This window comes from Pyxicephalus adspersus, chromosome Z (assembly GCF_032062135.1).
Source record: "Pyxicephalus adspersus chromosome Z, UCB_Pads_2.0, whole genome shotgun sequence".
Classification (NCBI taxonomy): Eukaryota; Metazoa; Chordata; class Amphibia; order Anura; family Pyxicephalidae; genus Pyxicephalus; species Pyxicephalus adspersus.
Genome location: NC_092871.1, coordinates 27212983 through 27231927, shown reverse-complemented (window position 1 = coordinate 27231927; position 18945 = coordinate 27212983). Strand labels below are relative to the sequence as shown.

The 18945-nt window shown below is 35.6% G+C and overlaps 1 protein-coding gene and 1 long non-coding RNA gene across 7 annotated transcripts in view; one reads left to right on the top strand and one right to left on the bottom strand.

Annotated features, from left to right (window-relative positions):
* Positions 1 to 18945, bottom strand: part of ADGRG4 (adhesion G protein-coupled receptor G4) — a 56410-nt gene that overhangs the window by 22044 nt on the left and 15421 nt on the right. For 2 of the 5 annotated variants that reach the window (XR_011923579.1, XR_011923578.1), the window contains 11 exons: positions 18295 to 18351; positions 18144 to 18200; positions 17895 to 17948; positions 17440 to 17646; positions 16744 to 16800; positions 16514 to 16570; positions 15494 to 16006; positions 12284 to 12838; positions 11756 to 11841; positions 10946 to 11010; positions 4532 to 4554 (listed from right to left, as the gene is read on the bottom strand). Coding sequence is in view for 2 of the 5 variants with exons in the window: in XM_072431715.1 (XP_072287816.1) it covers positions 11771 to 11841; positions 12284 to 12838; positions 15494 to 16006; positions 16514 to 16570; positions 16744 to 16800; positions 17440 to 17646; positions 17895 to 17948; positions 18144 to 18200; positions 18295 to 18351 (1628 nt within the window). In the remaining 3 variants the exon portion in view is untranslated. Of the gene's footprint in view, positions 1 to 310; positions 430 to 1893; positions 2018 to 4399; positions 4555 to 10945; positions 11842 to 12283; positions 12839 to 15493; positions 16007 to 16513; positions 16571 to 16743; positions 16801 to 17439; positions 17647 to 17894; positions 17949 to 18143; positions 18201 to 18294; positions 18352 to 18945 lie in introns of those variants that run through there. The other 3 variants (XR_011923580.1, XM_072431715.1, XM_072431713.1) reach the window with 3 other exon arrangements.
* The window catches only part of LOC140344527 (uncharacterized), a 70395-nt gene that overhangs the window by 48459 nt on the left and 2991 nt on the right, over positions 1 to 18945 (top strand). The window lies entirely within an intron of this gene.

Genomic DNA, 18945 nt, shown 5'->3' with positions numbered 1-18945 from the left:
CTAGGGCTGCAAGAGCAATCAGGGGAGCGGACATGTCAGCCCCCTGATTGCTCTTGCAGTTGTACACAGTCCCAAAAAATAACCTGAGTTTTCCCCCTATTGACTTAATGGTGTTCAAATTCGACGTTAGATCGCCCGAACAATATCGACTTATTCGATCAAATAGCCGTCTAATCGAACACTGAGATATTCCACCAATACTACTCCCCACTGCCAAACCTACATTCTCCCCATACATCCCCCAATACACGTCATCAAAAAAAAGTTCCCTGAAAATAAAGATAATTAGTAATGAGCACTTTTGTATCACCTGGTGTTACAGCAACGCTATCAAGATCCTCAAAAGAATGAGGAAGTGGCTCAAGAAGAACACATCTGCTGAAATCAGGGCTTTCCCACTCAGAGCTTTCTGTAGTTTCACTGATAGAACTAAAGAGCAAAATATTAATCATAAAATTAAACACTATTTATATAGCACCAACACACTAAGCAGCGTTATACATAAATAGGGGTTTCAAATGACAGACAGATACAGACAGTGAAACAGGAGGAGGAGAGGACCCTGCCCCAAAGAGGTTACAATCTAAGAGATTGGGGAAGAAGCACACACTAGGATGGGGGATAATTCCAATAAATCTGTTATCAGTATTTACATTACAGTATGTGACGTACCAACATACCAAATTATCTAAAACAAGTTTAGACAAAAATCTCTGTATTTTAATGGCCAACAGTACCTTTGAAGTAAAGAATTAACTAATTCAAATTGCAACTGGTAGTACAATATAAATGTAATTTTAAACTAATACATTTACATCAGAATGTGCTGCATGCAAATTGGGTTGTACTAATTGGCTGCTCAGAAAACCATTAGGAAAAAATCATTAATTCATTAACTTTCTGTCTTGGGAATACCACAACTCTCTCTCGCCAGTATGTCAACTATGCAAGGCTGTTACCTTACCTAACTACCTGTATTTCTATCCAAATTGATGTGTTTGGCTGTGACAGATGCAAGGAATTATTAAGCACATATCCAGCATTCAGTGTATAGTTTGTGTTTAATGACTCCATAATGGTACCCTTATTCTTCAAAGTGGAACTAAACCCGAGAATCCAAAAATTGCAAGCAAATAGACTTTTTATTGCAAAAACAAATATTCACCTGTAAAATGTATTTTGAGCTGTGCATGTGCAAGTGTATGATCCCAGCATTCCTGAATGTTGGGATTATTAGACAGCCTGGTCAAAGATCCTGGACCTAGAAAAGGACTGGGTTATGATGTAAGCACTGGAGGAGGAGTGAGGGGAAGTGAATTTAGTTGTGCTTTAAGGTGAAGACAGGAGATTTTATCATGAACAGGTAATGATGTTCCCGAGATCAGCAGATGCTGCTGATTCTAGAAGAACAATATATCAAGGAAGTTATATAGAATATCTCCCCTGGATTAGGATCTCTCAGTATTGGCTATCTACTATCTTTTGTCACTGACAGATATGGCACCAGTTGAAGCTGGTACCATATAAGATAGTTTAGTTTATTTAGTTATAGGTTTTTGGTTGGGGCAAAGGTTTTGAGTTTAAGGTTATGAATTGAGGTAATCAGTATATATATATAATATATATATATTAATGTAACATTTTTTGTATAATAAAAGTGTCAAATATATAAATATGTAGGGTCAAAGAGACAAACTGACACTGATTTCCTATTGGCCATTCACCAATCCATATACTCCTCTAGTATTTGATGGTGTGAAAGTTTATTTGGGTGGGTGGGAAGCAATTGCAGCATTGAAGTTTCTCTCATAACAAGTTCATTAATTGAATGCAAAACTAAACAATCCCAACCTATTATATATCCCACATGTACAGTTTACAAAGAACTCTTACCAGCGTCTTAAAACAAACTCATTTTGATCGGTGTAGCACGCCGATTTTGCTGTCTCAGTAGGGTTTGTTTCATTCCACCTATAAATAAACCGATCATATTGCTTTGTCTCAGCAGGACATTTCTCTAAATCAGGCAAAAAAAATAAAATGCATTAGCACTAAATTCAAACAAACTCAATGCTACTTTATAATCAGAAATACAAATAAATAGGTTCACTAATGAGATAACTATTTTAAGCTGGAATTTTGGCTAACAATATGCTCCTTCAAACACAATACAAAGTACTAAACCTATTTTGTAATAAATGTTATTTGATCAAGGATGGATGTAAGGCATTACACACAGTAAGCGGTTTGTATTCAGCAGCTTTAAATTTATCCTTTGACTTTCCATGACATTAATTATTCTTTTGCAATTAAAGTAACACCCCAGTAATACTAATACTAATCGACTTCTTAAATATCAAAGACATCAATATTATCAGTGTACTAATATCAGTGTATGAAACATTGAATACAATGGAGAATCTTCCAGGTTCGTGTTTTTCAATGGCAGTATTTACTTTACCACTAGGGAATGTTTCTGTGAATGTCAGATTCACTGCTTTTTAAATAGACCTCCTTGTTTTTACTTCCAACTTGCTGGATTAGGATGCAAGCCTGATGTGTGAATGATTTTTGGCAGGGTAAGGCAAATTACCAACACCATGCACAAAAGCCTTCCATACATTATTGTTAGGCAAATGTCATTGTTAAGAATTCCAAGTGAAGTGAATATAATACAAGTACATGATAGGTACATCCATTCTACCACTCCAAAGATCTTCTATTTAAAGATAAGTAGCTGAAACACTTACTGCTCTACAATCAGTTGTTTCATCAAAAGATCCCCATAGACTCATTCTGAAAGTTTATCTGATCATATGGGTGTTTCTTTAAATGAACCCGATCTGAATTATGATTCTTAATTTAGGCGCAGAGTTGATGGGCTCATTGGTGCCCCCAACAGGTGATGGTGTGTTTATGTAATTATACCAGAGAAGGTGAAGATGGTGCAAACGTAGAAAAGAATAGTAAGACAGTCGCAAAAAACAATTGCAGTAATTGTAATACTACAAAGTTGTAACTATCAGTAACTACTGCAAGCACAATATCATGTTGACCCTTTTTCAATTCTTAAAGGTAACCAGCAATCAACATTTCGCTGATTGGGGTAGCATATTATTAATATTACACAGTATTTATATAGTGCCAACATATTACACAGTGCTGTACAAAGTGTATAGTCATGTCACTAGCTGTCCCTAAAAGGGTCTCACAATCTAATGTCCCTACCATAGTCATGTCATTATTACAGTCTAAGGTCCGTTTTGTGGGGAAGCCATTTATCCTAACTGCATGTTTTTGGTATATGAGAGGAAACCCATGCAAACACAGGGAGAACCTGCAAACTCCATGCAGATATTGTCTTGGCCAAGATTCAAACCTGGGACCCAGCACTGCAAAGGCCAGGGTGCTAACCACTGAGCCATGTGCAGCGTAGAATAGCTTCCAAGGTGTAGGGACTTTAAAACAGGGTCCTTACATTAACACAAGGTGTAATGTTCCATGTACATATGTTTTTGTTGTTCAACAATGATAGCTATAGAAAATGATGGAAGCAAATGGTCCTTTCTACAGTAATTCATTAAGGGTACTGGTAATGAAAAGTAGGTGGAGGAAAGGACAAGCAAGCTGCTGATCCCTGCCCTAACAGAGTCTGTTACCCAGCGAATCAGTGATCAGATGGGGACAATGAATGGCACATACGGTAGTGATCAGAAGGGGACAATCAATGGCACATACGGTAGTGATCAGAAGGGGACAATGAATGGCACATACGGTAGTGATCAGAAGGGGACAATGAATGGCACAGAGTGATCAGAAGGGGACAATCAATGGCACATATGGCACATGAGTGATTTTCAACAATAAATGTGTACTGTAGTCTTCTTCATGGAAAAATAAGACATCCCCCTGAAAATAAGACCTAGGGCATATTTTGGCATTTCAAAAAATATAAGACAGTGTCTTATTATAGGGGAAACAGGGTATATAACTGGTATGCTTAGAATTTTTTCCTAACTACATGTTCTAAACTTGATATGAATTAAAAATATTAGGAGACCCCAAAACTAGGACATTCAAAATGTGAATTTCAATTTTTTTGCCAAGGCACTAATAGGTTTTCTTTTATTATTTTATGTTGGCCTCTCAAATATTGGGTTTACTTGTTTATGTAAATAAATTTACTTTATTGCAAGAGAATTGATTAACTCAGAGACCTTGATGTGGTAACCTGTAAAACTATATTGTATGATTTTAATGAGGCTGCTGCCGTGCAGTCACATTGGTTTTTCTGACGGACAATCATTGCAGGACTAGTCAGTGAAAAGAGGAAGGAAATTAAACCATAACACAGGTTTTTATAGCTTTGTATCTAATGTTTTATAACAATAATATTCACCTAAGGCCTTTATGCGCACACTTTGTACCGAGAGACTTATACTGCTCTGTTCATCTTTAAAATCCTCCTGATTTTCAAGCAGATTTTGCAACTCCACAGCAAGAGATTCTGAAGAGCTTGAAGAGTTTGCTTGAATGATCAATTTTGAATGGTAGCTACAGAAAATAAAAAATAATAAGTGTAAATTGATATTTACAGAAAATATTCACAGTCACATTTAAAGGACAAAACAGACATTTCCCAATTTGACATAGGTCCTCTTAAAGTCACGCCTCTCAAGAGATACAATAAAACAGAGATTTAACCTGCAGCATGCTTTGAAATAGAAAGATTTTAAAGCATAATTTCACTTATTTATTACTGTCTATACCCCCCATAAAAAGTGTTTTACTCTATACAAAACAAATGTTTACAAAAAAAAGTATACAGAAGTGAAAAGCCACATTTACAAAACCACTTTACATGAAAAGAAAATCTTATAAGTAGCATGACAACACAACAAATTACACTGATCGCATGCAACAGATATACTAACTTTGGTATGCCAGAGTCCGTACTGGCCTCTCTTTTCTGGCAGCACAGTAAAAATAAACAAATATATAAATAAAATACAATCAGAATACACAATATTTATCATGATGAGATAAATATAGAGGTGAAGAAAAGAGAAAGGATACCATAATCTCACAGCAGATATTAGGTTGAAAAAAATCAGACACCATGCACTGCAACCATCAGTATGGTACATAAATAATAGTGAGACAAAAGATTCCTTCTGGACCCAATGAGTGTCATATACGAGGGGGTGCTGAGAAGTTCCTGGCTTTCCCCTCTTCCAGATGAAATAGAAAAATGAGTGGGGGGGCATATGACAGCCTAATCTCTTAGTATGTAACTGTGCAAATATCAGGTCTTTGAGATGCTTAAAACTGTTTTTTTCTTTTAGTGAGAAGCTGTGATGGCAGAGGCACAAGAAAGTTTCACGTTGTTGGAGTTACGGGCCATCATGAAGTTTTTGTTTCTCCAAGGAAAGGAAGGACACTTCTCCCCCAGTGTTTGTGACATCTCAGTGTGGATGTCCTTTGCTGACTTTCCCTGGAGAAACAAAAACTTCAAGAACTTCTCAGAACCCCCTCATAGTACTAAAAATGTAGAGGTTAATTTTAATAAAAACTGCTCTCAGCTATCCACATACATTGTAATATGAAACATTGGCCCAGATTTATTAGGCTATCCAAGGCGGGAGAGAGTACATTTTTATCAGTAAAGCTGGGTGATCCACCAAACCTGGAATAGATCTGTCTAGAATAGATAGTCCAGAATTGAAAACATTTACTAACAAATAGTAAATGACTTTTAGGAAATCTATTCCAGGTTTGCTGGATCACCAAGCTTCACTGATGAAAGTGTATTCTCTCCAGCCTTGGAGAGCTTTAATAAATCAGGCCCATTGCTTTGAATTTTTAAATTTAGAATTTAGAAGAGAATAAATTGAACCATGTGCGAAGCATTCTTTGACATGCACCCAGATTTGTCATGGAACCAGCAGAGATCAGTGAAAAGCAGCTTTTATCTTAAGTTTCTAACACAAGCTTGGTGATAGATTACATTAAAAGAAAAAATACAGACATGCATCACCAGAAGTCTTTGATAATATTAGGTCATGTACATTCTGTAAGTAATATCTGCCATCTAAAACCTATTGAAGCTGATTGGGACAGTAAAGATCAGCAGATGTCTGAACATTTGAAAAAAGTGATAATGAATTGGATTGTGCATTCAATATTTGTCATCGTTGTTGCAGATTTTAAGGCTGCCTTCATATGAAAGGTTAACGAGGGTTGGCATCAGCTTTCCCCCCCCAGCCCAATGGATTTGAGCTCACAGCAGACATTCCTTTGTAGTGTATAAAAGCAAACCCATTTTCCAATATCAGATCTCAAGATGCTCATTGAACTGCATTACTGCAGCCCCACTCTCCCTTTTCCAGTTTTAGGTAAATGTTTTTACTAGATGGAGAATTTATAAATCACTTTACAACCTCTACATTTTTTGCCTTTGTAAACAACCCTCCATGTGTGTGAAAATGTTTCCCATAAATGTGAAAGAATTGGTCTAGTGATTAGCATACACGTTTCATTTGTTTGCCAAACAGTAAGAATATGTTTTAGATTCAAGAATCCCGCTTCCATCTCCGCTTTAAAATACTATGTTATCAGCTTACCCTATTACTATATCTTAAAGCCCAAACAAACCCAAAACCAAACAAGGAACTTTCTTAAAGCATTTATTTTTGGTATTGTAAAGTATTACCTTAGGAATGGTATTTTACAAATAAAAAAACTCATTTAGGTTTACTTTTGGCTGTGTACCTATCAAAGTACAGTATATTACTTTGGAGGGGATAATTTACATTCTTAGTGAAGGTAAAATTCACTTAAGAAAAAAACCCCAGTCATATGCAAGGACATCTAAACAAAAACATGTTTTTTGGTTGCACATGATTGGATGGCTGAAGTTAGTAGAGCTTTATTTCTTCAATAAACTAACTGAATTAATACATGCAAAGTGATCACTCCATTTGCTAAGTTTAATCTCTGTTTGTAAATCAACCCCATCATTTAGCTGTGTTTGGTAGTACTTTTACAGCTGTCCACACTCCAGGACTATTAACAATTTTAGATCCTACAATTGCTCACCACATACTTCATGTAACATCAAGCCCTGTTTCTCCTAATATAGACCATGGTTTCCACTGCAAAGCAGGGATGCTGGGAATATGGTATAGCCCCTAGTGTTCTTTCTTCTTTGGGTCCACTATCCTGTTTAAATTGACCCTCCTACCAGCTGAATTCAAAAATGCAAGGTTATAGTTTTAAAGCAGTGTGCATGCACATTTGGCCCACAAAACAGGTATTTGTCCACCACACTGCTTCTAAATACTATTTGTTTTCACTTATCATTTTTAGGTTTAGCTGGGTTTTAATCTATATATATATAGCAAATAGAACAACATATTTGGGGTTTATTGAGGAAGTACTGTAGTACAGTTTACATAGTTTCATGACAGTGTCTGGAATGGACTCATTGAGTGGTGGAGGTGGAGGGTGGATTACTACACTTGGCATTCCTCATTTGTGTATGCCACAGAGCTGGTATTCATAGAAAACCACTACTGTACCTCCCTTTCTTCTAACCTATATACCTTCTTTCTTTCCCTTTTGTTTTCCCCTATTTATTTATTCTTCCCTCCCTTTCTTCCTTTCATCTCATCTTCCAAACAGTACGTTCTTATTTGTCTTTTATATAGATGGCTAAGCTGTCCTCAACACAACCCTTACCAGGTTCAATAACTGAAAAATGAATCAACTAACTCAGATCTGTAAAAGTTAATTTTAAAACTGTTGCCATGCTGTCACATTAGCTTTGTAGTAACTTTTCTGAACAAGGAATACAATTGCTTGCAGACATTTTAAAGGTTTATTATTTTATGTATTTTCTGTCCTGTATGTTTCATATCAGAAACTATTATGGTTAAAAGTGGTAAACGTGTTCTAGATTGCAAATCCCTTGGGGCAAAAAATTTACTTTAGGCTACTTACACCCATTAGATTTATGTAGCTGGAAACGATCTATCATTATTGTTCCTAGTGACAGATGGTTGTAGATGAACCAGCAGCACTTATTCTGTTCTCTGGAGAGGGAAAGGTAGAGGACAATAAAGTGGTACCTTGCTGTGCTCTCCTCCCTTGATTTGCAAAGCAGTAGTTTCCCATTGGTGATCATTGATCCGTGGTGAGGGATCCATGAATGACATCGGGTGACCACTGTCCACAAGATGAGCATGACTGTTTGTCCTGGGCAATGATTATCCAATGTGTGTACTTAGCCTTACATCTGACCACCAGTATTTTAAAAATGCTGTTATCAGTGCAGTCAACACTTATGGAGTGCAATAATGCATTTTATTATATCTAAGGTGTAGTATCCGTCACATCAACCAGCATCATCCAGCAAAATTGGCTGGTTTTCCCTAGTCACAAATAATTTTAAGCTCTGAATCACAGACAGAATAATTTCTGTATTTTTTTAACTATTAGTTGATCATTGCAAAACTTCTAAAACAGAATAGTAAAATTTAAGTTCTAGCTTTTTCACTATTCTCAATTCAGATGCCGTATAACCAACGTCGAAATGGAAACAGAGAATATATGTCAACTTTGAGATTTCAAGGCAATACAAAATTAGAGCAGCTGTAAGCCATAAAAGTTTTTTTATGTATATGGTAACTGCTTTAACAACTTACTAATATAGGTGTAACAATAGCTATAGCAGTTCATATGACTGCTATGGGCTTGGCAGTAAACCTGTGTCCCATAAGGGAGCTACTGAGGCAATTTATACATAGAAGATCTATGGTCATGTCACAATAAACCAAGTACTGTTCTCCATGTGAAGCTGAAATCAAACATACAGGAGAAGAATCATTGTTGCCGGTCATATATTACCCCTTGCAGACTGTGCAGTAAGATATATGAACCCTGTATACCTCCTTAGCTATAAACAGCTGTCTGCATGTGTTGCCAAAAAAATGATACAATTATAAAAGATACAATAAAATAACAACTAATGTGATAATCATTATTATGGCTACTAGTGTTAGTTGCAAAATATTATTAGTTATTTCTGTAAACTGATGCCCACTCATCCCTGACAAGCTCTGTCCCCATCACTGGGCCCTAGTAGTGTTCTGACTTTGCTGGCAATTCTCCTTCTGCCTATCCTTGATTTGTGCATCATTTATGATGTGATAAATGCCCCTGATTACTTACGTTTTATCTTTTCTTTATCAGATTCGTATTTGAGTACATTTTACCGATCCCATCACCATACTAAACAAACATTTAATAATACAAAATCCTAGTGACAGCCTTGTAAAAAGGAAGCCGTTTTTACCTTTTTATTGCTTTTATGTGTAGGGACATTCCCAGGTTCATTACTGCTGCAAACATTGGAATAATACCATTAGATCAGCAGATAAAATTAGATTATAAACGATTGAAATTAAAAGATAAAGCAACTGCATTACTTGGAAAGACAATAAAACAAAAATATTATATTTTTTCTTACAAATTACTATTATCCCCAAAGATTGATATTTTCATCTAAAAGCAATGGCATATGCAGTATATTGTATAATCATAGCAGATAATTATTTGTAGTATATTCCTCTTTTGTGTAACAAACATATCTTCATAAGTAATCATGGAGGTAAATTATTTGTGATAATAGCAAGAAAATACAAAAAGAAATCAAGAATATATAATGTAAAGAGCAGCACACAGAGAGTATGTAATACATAGCACAACATGCAGAATGTAGAGCACAATTTTTAAAATGAAGAGGTTAGCTGTAGATGCAATTTAGAGCATGTTATGATGTTATGTTTTGGATCCCTATACATGGACGATCATCAACGTACCCCCTTACATTAGTAATCAGTGGTGACTTGTTCTCTTACATTGGTGGTGGTTAGTAGGAACTAAGCTTAATAGATCTTTGGTGTAGTTAATGACCACTTACCTAAGCAAGTAGAGGGTTCTTTGTTTGCACTGGCATACCTTTATTGCCTGTATCCAGGGATGTCTGTTTTTACTGCCCCACCCATGGAATGCCACTGTTTTATGGTTTAGTTATTGTTTCAAATAATATCATTGAGCAAAATTAAGACATTGGTCCTGATTTATTAAAGCTCTCCAAGCCTGGACAGGATACACTTTCATCAGTGAAGCTGGGTGATCCAGCAAACCTTGAATGCATCTGGTCCAAGATTGAAAACATTTGCTAACAAATAGCAAATGACTTTTAGGAAATCCCTTCCAGGTTTGCTGGATCACCCAGCTTCACTGATGAAAGTGTATCCTCTCCAGCCTTGGGGAGCTTTAATAAATTAGGGCCATTGAGAAGCATTGTTTGCAGATATGTTACAATTATCAACAAAAAATAATACATAAAAAATGATTAAACTTCTAATGATCCAAACGAAAAGGAAAACCACTTATTAAGACCATGAGCTGCCTAGATCATAGCATGGTATGTGTAGTAGCTAGACAAGGAATCCTGTATAATTCTGGCTTCTCCTTTTAAAAATGCTAACGTCCTGGCAGTCATGCTGATCAAAAGACTTCAGCATTTTCTGCTTCACTTCCCTGAAACAAGCATATAATTAATGAACTATATTTGACTTGTATTGCTAATGTAGTATGGATCAGTATCTTATGAAATAAAAATGAATAAAAAGTCACTGGGCAATGTGGCATCTAGACAATACAATTACAAACTTTTGAAATAAAACTGAAAAGTAAATTCTTTGCATTAATGAACTCAACAAATGAAAGAGGTATAGATTTTAAATAAAAAAAACACCTAAATCCTATCTTACTGCAAAGTCAACAATACAGCACTACACAAAAATAAAGAAAATATCATCTTAAATTGGGATATAAGAGGTGACCCTACTCAGGTATCATGATTGACATTACATACCTTGGTCCTCCAGATACAGTTATTTCCAGTACAGAAAAAACTGTAGTATTAAAATAAAAGTCCATCTGTAGAAGAAAACAATGGTGTTATACAGTGTCTTATTTTAGAATCACACATTGAATTTGTCATCCTAAATGAGTACAGACATTTATAGAAGAAATGTCATACATTAAAGCCTTGCAACATGTTCATAATTCATTATAATCAAATGTTATGCAAAACTTTTCCCTAAAAAGTTTCAGTCAAATTTAAACTTTTTACATTCACTCTATCATAGTAGTTTCTCCCACTTTTCATATGAGATACACCCAACATTTACCCAGGCTGAGATCAACAAATCCCCCAGTACCATATATCGTAAATGCATCCAAATCCCAGGGTCTGGCTGTTGGTGTGGTGTGAGAAGTACTTTAAGTTCTTCTACATTTTATTGAGTGCAGAACACACAGAAAGAAAGCATTCATGGGTATCTGCGGTTATTATAAACAAATATTTGGAAAATATTTAGCTTTTTCGAACATGGCCAACATTGTAAGAAGCTGTGATCCTATGAAAGTTAGTTCACATTTCATTTTAGAACAAGCTCTTCAATAAAATTTGACTATCTGAACACCAGGTACCTTTACTAGAACAAGGAGTCCTTCTTGCAATGTGAGCTCAACAGCAACCATATTAACCGTATTTGTCAAAGTCCACCCCTACCAGGTTTCCAAATCAGATTGGGATGTTCCAGGATATTTGTGGACAATTGTCAAGAAACAGATTATTCATTATATTGGCTTGTCAAATATACAAATTTACATGTCTCACCATGCTTTTCACGAGCTAAGCAGCCACATCTCCATTCATCACCACTTCTGAAAATTTAGGTGTTATATTGACAACGAAGTAACTGACTAGGGAACATTAAAGGGAAATATTATAAAAGGACAAATGCAGCTATTGAGGTTTCACTTTAAGTTTTTAATTATTATTAGCACTTACGTACATTATAGAATATACAAATATAGAAATTGTCTAAAATATTTTTATTGGATAATGAAACTGTAATAACATTTATTAGGGCATTGAGTAAGGTATTTGACTATATACCACAATGCCCACAGTTTGTTCTTGGAGAAAATAAGAATAAATGACAAATGAGTCAGAATTGCATGCTCTTGGGCAAGTTAACAATGAGAATTGCATGATAGGGAGCTTCTAAAGTCAAGCTGTGCTCACGTAGAACAACTGCAGCTAGATAGAATATATCTTGATAGAATTCTGCACATTTGCACTAAATCTAACGATAAAAAACACAATGTATTCATAGATGTGGTATTTTTTTTTTCACCATACCTGTGGTTGCCTGTTCAGGTTTATTGCTGTTTTCTGTAGTTGCAGTGTTTGTGAATCCTGACTGTGATACTAACGATTCTGTAATCCCAGAAGGAGCAGGTGATGATGTGGAAATTAATGTGCTAGCTCTATCTGGAACAGTTGAGGTGTTGATTTCCAGAGAACCGCTACTCGGCTGTAATGAAGTAGATGGAGTAGAAGAGGATGTAGTAGATGCGCTAATAATATCATGTGTTGTAAAATCACTTGAAGTGGTGGATGATGGGGACTTTGTGGAGGTTAAGTTTCCAACTGGTGGTTCTATGTCCTTAGATGAGGCCTGGACAGTTGTAAAAATTTCAGGGTTCCCTGTAGTTACAGCCTGAGTGGTTGTTGAATTTCCAGCTGATGGTTCTATGTCCTTAGATGTTGCCCCTTCTGTTGTGAATATTTCGGAATTCCTTGTAGTTACAGTCTGAGTGGAGGTTGAATTTCCATCTGGTGGTCCTATGCCCTTAGATGTTGCACTGTCAGTTGTGAAAATGTCAGGATTTCTTGTAGATATAGCCTGAGTACCTGCAAATACAAAACCCATAAGGATAATATTTTTTCATCCCAGTGAGAATCATTACAAGGAATTCCATCTTGGTCTATGTAACTTTACAACTAATGTAAAATGTTCTAGCAATGATAGAATATGTGTAAAACTTAGCTTTCTCCTGCTGTGGCCAGCCAATGCTCCTAGATGTAGATAGACCCTACATCATTCTGTACAGTAAAAGATTGATAGATTTGCACTAAATGTGATGGTGTCAGTGTCCAGACTGCTTGGTCTTGTAGGAAAGGGAGGAGTTTGTAAGTTTTTCTCCTATTCTCTTATCAATTATTCCTCAAACAATTATTTCATGCAGATGAGTTGCATTAGGCTGCACAAGTAAATATATTATTTATTGCCAATATTTTTGCCAGCTTCTGGTACCATTCTGTAAAGATGATAGATTGCTGTGCAAACCCAATCTGACCTTCTGTATGTTCATCTAAATACTCATATTTTTATACAAGAGCATTTTTAAATAATTTTTAACTATCTTCCAGTATTAAAATCATGAAATCAATTAAAGGCAAGTTATGGAAACAGTTTTAATTTGTGTTTTCTTTTTTTTTTTTAAATACTATGTGTTTAATGGTAAATTGTATGTAGTAATGTAAACTGTTCAGTAATTTTTTGAACTTTACAGCCAACTGACATCCTGGCACTACAAAAAATGTGTTGGCATGATGCAATGCTATTTATTGTCAATCACACACCAATGCACCTCCAAAAGGCATGTGCCCCTTCAGCTTGCAGCTGATTTGCATGCTTTTGATTGCAATGTTTATGTCCAATATTAAAATGATAGAATAAAGAATATCATTGTAAAGGTATCACTATCTCTATTTGTATATGTTGGGAAATTTGAATAGGGATTTCCAACCAAGAGTTCTGTTGACAAGGAGATAAATCACATTAAATAAAAAGTATTCTGAAAGGATATGGAAGCTATCTGTCAGCCTGGCTAACATTCTGATCTAATAACACTGATACTTTTGTTTTATGAACCTGGAGCAAGACTGTAGACCAGGAGCTCTGATATATTTCGTGTTCTCTAATCTGCAAAGTTGTTCTGAGCCACAGAATCTGAAAGTATTGGAGTCAATGACAGCCAGGCACAAAGTAATTTCAGAAAGAGAACAGCCTTAACAGCTTCCATACTTCTCCAAATACAGGTCTCTTCTAAAGTACATTTAAATCCCTTGCTTGATAGCTGTCACCGGAACAAGTGCCCCAGTGAAAAATTCCCTATTTATTGTTCTGGTAACTTGATTTTTTTAACTTTTGACACCAATAACATTGACCACCTCATTGGGGATAATTTCACCACTGATAGAGGTCCTGATAGAATTTCTAACAACTTAAACTAAAAAAAGTAGTAAGATGTTAACTCTGCAAGGGAATGTAAGCATTTATTCAGAATAAAAAAATCTTAGAACAACAGTCAAATTATTATTAAAGCACTTAAAATTTTTGAAAAGGATGAACGCCATTCAGATCAATCATTTGTAGGTGAGTTTGACAGATTTAATAATGTTTTGTGTACCAACCAAACCACTAAGTACGTACAAAAATCTAACAAGACTTAACTCTGGAAAATTGGATTTAATAATATGTTTTGTTTATGTTGGAGGATTTAAATAAATCCATGAGAATAAAACTGAAGCTGCCATAATTGAGCTCTCCTTTAGACACTCATGTAGACTCTCTATCCATTAAGATTGGTGGCCTGTCAAAAGAACTTGTAACTTTGTCAAGGAATACTCTATAATTGTTCTTTATACCCTGACATCACCTAATATGTGGTAATGCTCCTTCCTACAGATTCCTACAGATTACAAAGTCCCTGATGGATACATATGCCATCTATACCTTGGTACTCTTGTCTGTGGATACAATGCTACAAGAGTAACAAACAAAGAAGTACCTGGTATAAGCACTGCTATCTTGCCCTCCCACTGAACCTCTGTCAGTTGGATCTTCAGATGAGATTTATATAAAATAATTCCTATAAATCACTCAGGAATCAGACAGACAAAAGGGAACACTTTTAGTATGTTCTAATCAGATACAGGATATTATTAGTTTAACTCATTCAATCTGAACACATGTACACTTTAATTCCAGTTGCAGCCATTGCAAATCTCTATATTGGTTATTTCAGAAACAGATGGTGCAAACAGCACTGCTTTATACATCTGCTATGTGTTTATTCCTTTTAGATTAAAAAACATTTACAATTCTCGATGCCTTGAATTTCTGTAGGGGTCAGTTCAAAATACTTTACCTGATTTTACCATCTCCATTCAGTAGCACAACTGACCTCATTTATTTTTTAAAGAAAATTGTTCTCCTTCATTTAAGTGGCACACACGTTGAATGCAGATCAGCAAATTCCCATTGACTTTAGTAAGCAGCTGCCTATGTATGTGTAGAGATTGCAATGTTTGACAAGAATATCCATCATCCTCAATAAGCTTGTTTTGTAACGGTGATGTACAGTGAGTAGAAATGCTTTTAAATCATTGAGAAACAGCTACAGTAAACTGTTCTGATCTGATTTACTGCACATTGCTAACCCGTACACCAATTATAGCAAGTACGTAAATTAGTTTTGGTCCTTTATACTGTGACCTTACCTGTAAATGAAGGAGCAGAGGGTTTGACTTCAGATGACCTCCAGGTAGAGTTGTAAGTAGTGACCGGCGATGACCCTAAATTTGTTGTTACATGTGAAGGTGTGGTTCCAAGTGTACTGTAAGCTGTTGTTTGCTGTTTGGTTGTTTGGTTTACCCACGATGAGATTGGCACAGAGGATGTTGTTGTTCTTGGATGAATGTTATGGGTTAATGATATGTTTCCAGTTGTAGAAACATTGTTCTTGGTTGGTAAGATGATACTGGAATTTACTATTGGACTATTTCCGGAGAGGGACTCTGTTGTAGAGGATAGTGTAGAGTTATATGACAGTTCTGGCTGATCTGTGGATTCTGGTGGTTTTGCTGACACTGAAGTTTTTCCCATCGCTATTGTTGTTGAGTAAAGCCCAGGTGCAGTAGTTACTTTAGAAGTACTTGTCGTGGCAGCAATATTGGTCTCAGTGGATGACAAGTTGGGGTCTAGTGGTGTTTGGCTGGTGGAAGGTGACAAAGCTGGAAAAAATAATAACAATAGCTTGGGTTCCCTCATAAAATATGATCATAAGTAGATATCTACATCTCATTGTGAAACCACATTCACATACAGTAACTTTCAAACATCTTCCTAATGTTAGGAACCTAAGGGTAGACGACTCTTCTAAATAAAGTAAAAATGTTGTTGTTTTTTCAACATACTTTTTTTTTAAAAAAAGGTGCAGCTCCCCAATTTAAGTTTTCATCTCCGTGGCGGGGTTGCAATGCCTCAAGGGATACCTACGTCATGCATTCCGAGTGGCTCTGGCTGCTCCTTCTGCGCATGCCCTGATTGTAATAACAATTACAACCATTGTAATCCATTATTTGACTCCACTGTCATTTGTAAAATTGTAAAACAGTAGTAGAAATGTTTGACTTATTTTTCCTATTCTTCCTTGTGTCTGCAGAAATTTTCTAACTACCTACTTCACCTATATATTTATGTAACCATGATAAGAAAGAAAGAAAGTAAATTGTACTTACTAGTAGTTGAATGAAAAGTGGTTGCTTTAGTGGAGGATGGTGTATCTGTCACAGTAGCTGAAATGGTAAAATAAATCATTTATGAACATATTAAGTGGGGAAGGTATAGCTACTAAATTGTCTTTAGAAAAAACACATATTAGGTGTGGAAGATATTGCTACCAAAAGTGTCTTTAGAATTACAAAAAAAACAAAAAACTGAGAAAAAGAATTAAGTAAATTGTACATACTGGTAGTTGGCTGAAAAGTTGTTGTTTTGGTGGAGGATGGTGTATCTGTGAAAGTGGCTAAAATAATAAATGAATTAAATTATGAACAAGTAGGTGTGCAAAGGTATAGCTGGCAAACGTGTCTTTAAAAATCACAAAAATAAATGAAAAAGAAGTACAGTGGTACCTCAGTATAAGTCCGCTTTGGAATAACTCCAACTTGTTATAAGTCCTGTTTGGACACGAAAAATTTTGCTTGCTATACAACCCTTGTGCTAGAACTTGTATGGGTCAAAATGAGTCATAACACCGCGCGCTACCCTGATTTACCTCTCCCGAGACAAAGCCACGACTGCCCACGAGCGTCAGTACGCCAGTTGCTGCCATTCAGTGAACAACCCGCGCTATAACTCTCTGTGAATTACATAACATCTCCTCCTCCCCCCTTCTAAGCACCATCCTAGTAGGCACTCAACTCTTCCCAGCAAGGTAAAGTGAGGTTAAATTTTCATTTATTTCATCTAATTGCTTTTGTATTTATGTATTTAAGTATTAAGCAGTGTTTAAATTATTTCATACAGCCCCATCAATGTATAATATGCCAATAACTATAGGATTTTTTGTTCATGGGAACGGATTAATCATTTTCCTTTTATTTCCAAGGATCTGGAACGGATTAAGGACTTATACCAAGGTACCACTGTATAGTTAACTTACTGGTAGTGGTTTGAAAAGATGTCCTTGTTGTAGTGGAGGATGGTGTATCTGTCACAGTTGATGAAATGGTAAATAAAATAATTTTAGATGTGGAAGATATCGCTATATAAAAAGAATGAAACAAACAAACAAAAGAAAGAAAGTAAGAAAGTAAATTGTACTTACTGGTAGTTGATTGAAAAGTTATTTTGGTGGAGAGTGGTGTACCTGTCACAGAGGGTGAAATGGTTAGTTAAATAATTTATAATACAATGTGGACTGTATAGCTACAAAATTGTCTTCATAAATAACAACAAAAAAGAGCAGTGAGTAAACTGAAATTACTGGTAGTTGTTTGAAAAGTTGTAGTTTTGGTGGGGGATGGTGTACCTTCCACAGTGGCTGAAAGGTATAACTGGCAAACATGTCTTTAGAAGTCACAAAAATAACAAAAAAAAGATGTATAGTTAACTTACTAGTAGTTGTTTGAAAAGTTGTTGTAGTGGAGGATGGTGTATCTGTCACAGTAGCTGAAATGGTAAATAATAATTTATGAACATAATAAGTGGAGAAGGTATAGCTACAAAATCATCTTCAGAAATGACACATATTGGGTCTGGAAGAGATATCTGCCAAAAGTGTCTTTAGAAAACTAAAAAAAGAAAGAAAAACTTTAGAAAACTAAAAAAAGAAAAAGAAAAAAGAAGGAAGTAAATTATACATACTGGTAGTTGGCTGAAAAGTTGTAGTTTTGGTGGAGGATGGTGTATTTGCCACAGTGGCTGAAATGATATAATTAATATAATTAAGTATGGAAGGTATAGCTGCAAAAACTGTCTTTAGAAATAAAACATGAAAAAAGCAATTTAAACTTACTGGTAGTTGTTTGAAAAGTTGATGGTATGGTAGAAGATGGCTTATCTATCACATTGGCTGAAATGGTAAATTAAACATATGATGAACAAAATTGAAAGGAAAGGCTCCGAAAAGCTGATTCCTGCATTTTAATTAGATTTAGTTCCCTGCAATGTAAGAATGTTTATACTCATCTGTCCTACTGCATCTAAGTGAAATCTTTGCTTTGTTAATGTGCTGACTGTCTGAAGAATCTTCTTAACTGGTCCATCCAGGAATGTTAGATGCCTGTGTGTATCCTGCAGTGGTTACATTTTCTGGCCCCAACATTGCTATGGTGTATTATAATAAAGTACAATGAGGTGCCAGCATATAGAACCATGGTGGGGTAGCAGACATCTGACACTGCTGGAATTATACTGATTGTAAGGATTGATCTGATTCTTGAACAAAGCAAAATTGCAGAAACCTTTCCTAACCTAACTGCTTTATATTTTTAAGAAACAGACAAGGCACATGCAAATGAAAATGAACATTTTTTAAATTAAAATGTACAAGGGGCATAGCTATTGACATGCATCTGTTGTTTGTATTTAGATGCATTGTTAAAAAAGTAAAATAATAATACAATTACAAAAGCATTTGGGCTTGTATTAAATTAAATCATGTTCA